Source organism: Mus caroli, unplaced genomic scaffold, assembly GCF_978045245.1.
Source record: "Mus caroli unplaced genomic scaffold, Mus_caroli_1 scaffold_8, whole genome shotgun sequence".
In the NCBI taxonomy this organism is placed as follows: Eukaryota; Metazoa; Chordata; class Mammalia; order Rodentia; family Muridae; genus Mus; species Mus caroli.
Window position 1 is genome coordinate 141,057,645 of NW_028227263.1, and position 8,400 is coordinate 141,066,044.

At 48.7% G+C, this 8,400-nt stretch overlaps 1 protein-coding gene across 2 annotated transcripts; it reads left to right on the plus strand.

Annotated features, from left to right (window-relative positions):
• The first annotated feature begins 3,330 nt into the window (after positions 1 to 3,330).
• Znf784 (zinc finger protein 784) lies at positions 3,331 to 8,400 on the plus strand. Of its 2 annotated transcripts, none has more exons than XM_021167769.3 (2): positions 3,331 to 3,540; positions 6,636 to 8,400. In XM_021167769.3, exons 1-2 carry the CDS (start codon positions 3,397 to 3,399, stop codon positions 7,530 to 7,532), a joined length of 1,041 nt encoding a protein of 346 aa, XP_021023428.2. In that variant the 5' UTR covers positions 3,331 to 3,396; the 3' UTR covers positions 7,533 to 8,400. The 2 variants fall into 2 exon arrangements, with proteins under 2 accessions (XP_021023428.2, XP_021023429.1); XM_021167770.3 differs by lacking the exon at positions 3,331 to 3,540 and adding an exon at positions 4,102 to 4,955.

The following is an 8,400-nucleotide window of genomic DNA, read 5'->3' on the forward strand; positions in this document are numbered from 1 at the left end:
AGCATGACTCCAGCCAGTTCTGAGGTAGAGACAGGTTTATTTTTTTCCCAGTCTGCTTTTATACCATTTTAAGTACATGCAAGTAATAAGGTCAGTTCTAGGTTGAGGAACAAGCAAGACAATAAACACAAATAGTCAAGGAACAAACAAGGTAATAAACAGAGTCCTGTGATCACTCCCCAGGACCTCTGTTTCTAAGGGCTTATCAGGATGACCAAGATAGCTGGGCCTACTTCCCTCCCTATCCTAGCCCAAAATCAGATTCTTGCCTGAAGCCTACTTCTTTTTTTTTTTTTAAACAAACCTTTTGAAATTATTTTAAAACATTTTCAAAAAAAAAAAACATTTCTAAGAGATTAGTATCTGAAACAGTAACTGAAATCGAGATGATTAAAACAGGAGCAAAGCTGGGCGTGGTGGCGCACGCCTTTAATCCCAGCACTTGGGAGGCAGAGGCAGGTGGATTTCTGAGTTCGAGGCCAGCCTGGTCTACAAAGTGAGTTCCAGGACAGCCAGGGCTATACAGAGAAACCCTGTCTCGAAAAACCAAAAAAAAAAAAAAAAAAAAAAAAACCAGGAGCAAAAGACTTAAACGTTCTTCAGAGAAGAAATACAAATATCAATAAGCATGAAAGGCTAAGGAGAAGGGGATGGGGATGCCACCGTTTAGTGGGTACAGAGTTTGGGGTTATATTGCTTGTTCATGTGTGAGGGGGGAGGGGATTGGTCTCACTGGTTTTGGCCAGGATGGTCTCCTGAACTTAAATGACCCTCCCACTCAAGCTCCTGCGAACCTCAGACAGATACATGTCATCATGTCCAGCTTAAGAGTTCCAATTTTATAATATAAAGAGAATATGAAGATGAAAGATGATGCCTTGGTTGTCACGGTTACAACAAAATACTTCAGAAGACAACTTAGAAGGAGAAAGGAATTCATTTTGGTTCACAGTCTCAGAGATGTCAACCTCTGACTGACTGGTGCCATTGCTTCTGGGCCTGTGGTGAAGCAGAACTTTATGGCAAAAGGGTGTGACAGAGTCCCCTACTTCTTTGTTCCAGCCTAAAATTAGATTCCTGCCTCAACTTACTTCCCTGTTCTAGCCTAAAATTAGATTCCTGCATGAACTTACTTTCAGGTCATGGGCCCAATGTCAGGTTCCTGCCTGAAGCCCAATTTCCTTTTCCTTGGCCAATGTAGATTCCTGCCAAACTGCCCCCAAGAGCTCTCCACACCCCACAGACAGGAGGAGCTAGAGCACTCCACACCCCACAGACAGGAGGGGCTAGAGCTCTCCACACCCCACAGACAGGAGGGGCTAGAGCTCTCCACACCCCACAGACAGGAGGGGCTAGAGCTCTCCACACCCCACAGACAGGAGGAGCTAGAGCACTGGTTTGCTTTGTTCTGCCTTGGCATTCTTTGCTAAAGACACCCACGTATTGGTTCACCTTACATAGTGTTGTTGTTGAGTTCACCTTGCTGTAATGCTGTCATTGAAAGAAACTCACCCAAGAACTGCCTGGAGGTTCCTGAGTTTCTCACCTCAGACCAGTTGGCGAGCCTGGCAGTTTCCTCAGGATTGAATTACAGCTGCCTGCTGTCTGGCAGAAAGGGCTGGACTGTAGCTGTGGGTTCATGCCCGGCGTCTTCCTGCCTAGAGGACTGGTCTGCAGCTGCTGAGTCCTATTTGGTGTTTGCTACAGGATGGAACTGCTGCCAAAGAAGATCAAGCTCTCCCCCAAAGAACTGCTACTGAACTGATCCACTTCCCCCGCACCCTAATAACTTTTCTCCTCCACTCCCTCTCCTGGGTAGGGGGCTAGAGGAGAAGTTGAACTCCTATTAAAAGTATGTTGCGAAAAATGTATGCCTACAAATATGAATTGCTGTGTAGGTGCTGGGGATCAAACGGGTTCTCTGGAAGAACAGCCAGTGCTCTTACACCATGAGCCATCTATTCCTCCAGCCCCCAAGCTCAGCTTGACAATGTTTTCTGAGCAGGCAGTAATGGCACACGCCTTTAATCCCAGCACTCTAGAGGCACAGGCAGACAGATCTCTTGAGTTCAAGGCCAGCACAGTCTACAGAGTGAGCTCCTGGACAGCCAGGACTGCACAGAGAAACCCTGTTTGTAATGCAAAAAAAAAAAAAAAAAAAAAAAAAAAAAAAAAAAAACAGAAAAAGATAATGGCTAAGTGGTTAATAGTATTTTCTGCTCTTCCATAAGATTCAAGTTTAAGTCAGGCTCAGTGGCGCACGCTTTTAATCCCAGGATTCAGGAGGCAGAGGCAGGTGGATCTCTGAACTCAAAGCCAGCCTGCTCTAAAGAGGGAGTTCCAGGACAGCCAGGGCTACACAGAGAAATCCTGTCTTGAAAATTTTTTTTAAAAAGACCTGACTTTGGTTTTAAGCACCCAAGTTGGTAACCACACTCATACACATAAATAAAAATAAAATAAAAATTTAAGCATAGCTTTTAAAAATTATATAAATGTGTGTGTGTGTGTGTGTGTGTAGGCTAAGGACAGAACCTAGGGTGTTGCACATACTCAATACAACCGCATTCCCAACCTGATAAACTATTTCTACAGAAAACTGCTAGTGCTCTTAACCCCTGAACCAGTGGTTCACAACCTTCCTAGCTAAAAGAAGTCACATGTAACTTCAAGCAGAAGTGCTATCATAAGCCTCCCTCCCAAGGAAGGGAAATCGTAGCCATGATGATAAATGTTCCGGTCTCCTGGTCTATCCAAATAAACAGAGAGTTTCAAAGCATTCCCACGTCTCTTCTGACTGTTTCCACACACTTCTAAAGCTCTGTACAGAAGAGAGAAGAATGGAGTTGGGCCCAGGGGGCGGGGGTGGGGTGCATGCCTGTAACCACAGGACCAGAAAGATCAAGAGTTCAAGGCCAGGGCTGGGGAGATAACTCAGAAGTTAGGCATTTGTTGATTTTGCAGAGGACCTGGGTTTGGTTCTGAAAGAACCTAGTGGGGAAACCCCCACTCAATTCTCGATTCGGCACGCACCCAAGAATCACGAACAGACGGCCAACTTGATGTAAGAACATGAGGTAGTTTAATGACTGAGCTCCGGGCCGACACATATCTCCCGCAGGAGACAGAGGTGTTGACCACATGGTGGAGCCATAATGGCGGAGCTCGGGGTTGAAACGTATCTCACGCAGGAGACAGTGGTTTCGACCCCGAGGCTTGGAAGCTAGGGATTTTTATAGAAAAGGGGTGGGGTCAGGAGAGGAATTGGCGCGGTTTTACATGATTGGTCCATTTAAATATCAACAGACTGTCAGAAGGGCGGGAGATAGGGAGGCACTAGGCCAGTCAGGACATGTAACTACGGGCCTGCCCGGGCATGTCCTGGCCTGTTCTGCTATGTTCTCAGCCCCAAGTTTCAAAGCTCACAAACTCCTCTTTGGGCTATTTGACATGAATCACAGGTCTCAAGTTTTATTTCCTTTCAGTTCCAGCACCCAGATGACAGCTAACAACCCTCTAACTTCCCCATCTCAGATGTCCGTGAGTACTGCAAACAAGTGGTGTTCGGACAGAGCACCCATACGAGGAGGAGGGAGGGGGAAGTGGAAGGAAGGAGGAGGGGAAGAGGAAAGGGAGAAGGAAAAGGAAAGGAGGAGGAAGAGGGAGGGAGGGAGGAAGGAAAGAGGGACTGAGGGAAGGAAGGAAAGAGGAGACCTTTAAAAATCAAAATAGAGTTCAAGGCCAGCATAGACTACATAAGTTTAGAGGTCACCTTACTGTATAGGGCATTGTCAGAAGGTAGGAAACAAGGAATGAGTGAAAAGAGGAAGAGAAGCCGGGCGGTGGTGGCGCACGCCTTTAATCCCAGTACTCAGGATGCAGAGGCAGGTGGATTTCTGAGTTCGAGGCCAGCCTGGTCTACAGAGTGAGTCCCAGGACAGCCAAGGCTACACAGAGAAACCCTGTCTCGAAAACAAAAACAAAGAAAGAAAGAAAGAAAGAAAATCCTATAAGGAAACCCAGTCTCAAAAAAAAAAAAAAAAAAAAAAAGAGGAGGAGATGGCCACAGAAGTGTCCTGACTTATCCAGTCACAAAGCCAGGCCCTAGAGTGAGTTTAACTCTCAAAAGAGCCCTGTCCTTAGTGCTGCCAGAAAACCCTCTTTGAGCTCTTTTCTCCCAAACTTCACAGCAACTGGGCGGGGTTTGCTTCCGTCTGGAATCTCACCTGAGCTCATGAGTCTCCTTCCTTTTTTTTAAATTGGTTATCTTCTTTATTTACATTTCAAATGTTGTCCCCTTTCCGGGTCCCCCCGCCCACTCCGGAATGAGTCTCATTCTTGACACAGCCTTAGAAAACCTCCCATTCATAAACTGAGCAGCCGCTACCTTTTGCACCATGAATTGAAAGTAACCTCAGAAACGTTAGAAAGTCCCATGCCTTGAAGTTCACATAAGCAAACTTCGGGCTCACCTGCAGTTAGTTTTAAAAGGGATTTGGAAGGCAGATCATTATGGCTCAGAGGCAAGCAGATTTCTGTGAGTTCGAGGCCATCTTGGTCTACAAAGAGAGTTCTAGGCCAGACAGGAATACATAGTGAAAACATGCCTAAACAATAAAAAGTGGGGAGACATCGGAATTCGTCGCTAGGGTGTGGCCGACCTTCCAGCTGCAAGTTCAGTCAGCCCATGCGGAGGACTGACAGGTATTGAAGACCTTTTGCGGGATTCCGCCTATCCTACCCCGCCATGGCAACGCTCATCTACCCGTTATGATCCCGCCCTTCATCGACCTGCCCCGCGCTTGCGCAGCGCCGCCAGCCCAGCCCCGCCCTTCGCGGAGCAATCTTTGCCCTCAGGGACCGGGCTTAGGTACAAGATGGCCGCCTCGCGCCCGGATCCCCCGATTCCGAGCTCACCGACCCGGGAGTCGCCATCCCCGGAGCCGCCGGACCTGGTGCGGGAGACGAAGGGGTCTGGGCCGGGGGTTCACGGCGAAGAAGATCGCAGGGCAAGGGGCGGGGTCAAGGCGGGGCCTAGAACAATTGGGCGGGGTATGGTAATCCTCTGGGCGGGGTTTAGGGAGGAGCCTATGGGGAATGAGCGAGGCCTGGTTAAGGCGGGTCTTGAAGACAGCGTGTGTCTTGGGCTAGGTTGGGTCCTGGGAGAGGACAAGCGAGTTTATTTGCATAAAGAAGTGTGGCGTCTTAAGAGGGGCGGGGCACCAGGGAATTATAGGGCTAGTGGATGGTTGGGAAGGTGACCCCAAAGGAGAGCTATAATCCGGTCACCGTGTTGGGATGGCATGTGATGATACAAGGACTGACTGCTTTACAAATGCCCAAGGGAGGAGAAATGGGTGCTTCGGATGACTTTAGAACTTATAACTAGTAACTGGAAAGTAACTGAGAATATTGGTTCATTTAACAAACATTTAAAGCTCCAGGGGACCAAAATGGACAAGGATTGCGTCCTCTTGCAGCTTGCAGTCTTAGGAGGAGAAAAAGTGACGATAAAGAGTATTGTAATATGTCCTATAAGAGAAATAAAAAGTGCACTCAAGAGTGGGGGTGGAGCGAGCTAAATTTAAATGGCAGAAGTCAGCTGGGTGCCGGCTTATGGTTACAATGTAGTCCGTGAGATAAGCAGACTCCAAATCGTGTTGGATATTATAGGAAGGACACGAGGTTTTAAGTGCAATTGGAGGGCTTGGAGTGGCGAAATGTCATGACTTCATTCACATTTTCCAAAGTCCATTTAGGGTGCTCTAGAAGAGGTGGATAATGAGGGGCAGAAGCAGGAACAGGGATTCCCTTTGAGAGGTGTTTTTCATTCTAAGGGGGGGGGGATTATGAGACTTTTAACTAGTACAGAGGAGAGGTACCTCCGTGTCTGTGGTATATTTGGGTCAAGAAGGAGAAATGCCAGAACAAGGATCCATCCAAAATTCTGTATCATGGATAACAGGGTTAAGAAACCAAGGGATACGGCTGGAGAGATGGCTCAGCATTTAAGATCACTGGCTGCACTTTTAGAGGTTCAGTTCCCAGCATCCGCATGGAGGCTCACAACCATCATTTCTAGAGGATCTGATCCTCACTCCTGACCTCCATGGACAGTGACACACACAGTGAACACACATGCAGGCTCGCACACATAACATAACATAACATAACATGAAATACTTGGGCTTGATGGCAAGCGCACGCCTTTAATCCCAGCACTCGGGAGGCAAAGGCAGGCAGATTTCTGAGTTCAAGGCCAGCCTGGTCTACAAAGTGAGTTCCAGGACAGCCAGGGCTATACAGAGAAACCCTGTCTCGAAAAAAAAAATACAGTGGACTTCAGAGGAACAAACATTTTATTTAAATTTTTATTTTTCATTTATTATGTGAGGAGAGGGTGTGCGTGTGCGCCATGGCACAGGAATTTGGAGGTCAGAGGGCATCTCAGGAAGTCAGTCTGTCTTTCCACCCTGTGGGTCCCAGGGATCATACTCAGGTTGTCAGATTTGGTTAGTGTCTTTACCCACTGAGCCATCTTCACAGCCCAAGCGTTTGAATAAGTGGAGGTATTACTGAATGAAGACCCTCTTCAAGCAGGTCCACAGCCTCCTGTTTTTTCTTCTGCTCTCCAGGTCCTAGTGCCTGATGGTGGCCGCCCTGTCACACCCCCAGGTGACCTCATCGAGATCCAGGTGGTAAAAGTCACAGATACCACATCGGTCCCTGAGCCCCCAGAGCCAGGATCTTTTCACTGTGCCCTGTGTCCTGCTGCCTTCCGTCTAGTCTCAGAGCTGCTGTTTCATGAGCATGGCCACCTGGCAAGCATGGAGGAGCTTGGGCAGGATGGGGATCCTAGCCGTTGTCATGTGTGTGGCCACAGCTGTCCAGGTCCTGCTAGCCTGCGTGCCCACTACAGCTTGCACACAGGAGAACGGCCTTACCGCTGTTCCCTCTGTCCACGGGCTTTTAAGGCCTTGGCACCTCTGCTCCGGCACCAACACCGACATGGGGTAGAGCCCGGCACCTCTGGAAGGCTTCTACCCACAACAACAACCAGCCAGCCGAACTCAAGGGTGGCCCAGGAGAGGTCGGAGGTGGTGATGGCTGCAGCAGCTGCGGGTGCTGTGGTAGGCAAGCCTTTCGCCTGCAGGTTCTGTGCCAAGCCCTTCCGACGCTCCTCAGACATGCGAGACCACGAGCGGGTGCACACAGGGGAGCGGCCCTACCACTGTGGTATCTGTGGCAAAGGCTTCACACAGTCCTCTGTGCTGAGTGGTCATGCCCGCATCCACACGGGCGAGCGCCCCTTCCGATGCATGCTCTGCGACCGCACTTTCAATAACTCCTCCAACTTCCGCAAACACCAGCGCACCCACTTCCATGGACCGGGGCCTGGAGTGGGAGAGTCTAGAGGCCAACTGAGATCATCTTCGGTGTCCCAAGAATCAGGAAGTAAATGTGGGACAGAGAACACTATGGAAGAAGGGTGTAGAGAGACTGTGAAAGTGAATGTGGAGGTTGACCAGTAGGCTGGAAGCTAGGGCATATCTTAGGAGAGGTGGGTGGGCAAATAGAGGCAAAGGCCAAGGAGAAATAACGAGCAGTTGGAGTTAGATGAAAAAGGGAACCTGGTTCTGGTCTCCCAGAAACCCATGCTACACTTAAGACTCAGGAAAGAGGTACTTGGGGTCTGTGGGTACCCAGATATATCTGAAAATGCATAGACAGCTGGGCATGGTAAAAGCCTTTAATCCCAGTACACTAGAGGCTGAGGCAGGAGGATCATGAGGTCCAGACCAGACCAGGCTGGAAAGCAAGACTTTATGTACCACCACCTCTGGTCCAATGAAATGTTTTGCCTACCTCAACTGGATTGCACTGGTCCTGGGATGCCTACCCTCCAATGCAGAAGATGCCCACCGGGTCACCTCTAAAGGGATGCTGGGATACCTTCCCCTCAAAACCGAGAGTACCTAAACCACATCTCTCAGATGTGAACCTGTTCATAAAGATTCACTCTAAGCTCTGCTCACTTCTCCATCCTACCCCATAGTGGTCTCTCTTTAACCCACTAAACTCAGTTGCAAGCAACTGAGAGCACACACTACAAGCAGGCAATCACTTGGTATCCCTTTAAGCCTTAGGCTCAGAACCTGTCTACAAAGAAATGTCTGATCTCTCTATTCTGCACTCTGAAGTAGGCATCTTCCTGCATAGCCCTGGGCAATTCTGAGGCAGGGTTAGCTAGTGACCACCTTGGTGGGCCAGTACAGGGTGTAAAGTAAGAAATGACACTGTGGTAAGGGGCTAAAAGGACTTGGGAGTTAGAGTATGGGGTAAGAATGGGGACTTCCAGTCTGTTCCTATTAAAAGACTTTCTGTAAGTCTTCTCTGTCA

Bases quoted from the DNA above. Each gene is read 5' to 3' on its own strand.
- Znf784 (XM_021167769.3), top strand. From the start codon at position 3,397: ATGTTCTCAGCCCCAAGTTTCAAAGCTCACAAACTCCTCTTTGGGCTA. The intron at 3,541-6,635 runs GTGAGTACTGCA...TCTGCTCTCCAG, and splicing joins CTTCCCCATCTCAGATGTCC to GTCCTAGTGCCTGATGGTGG.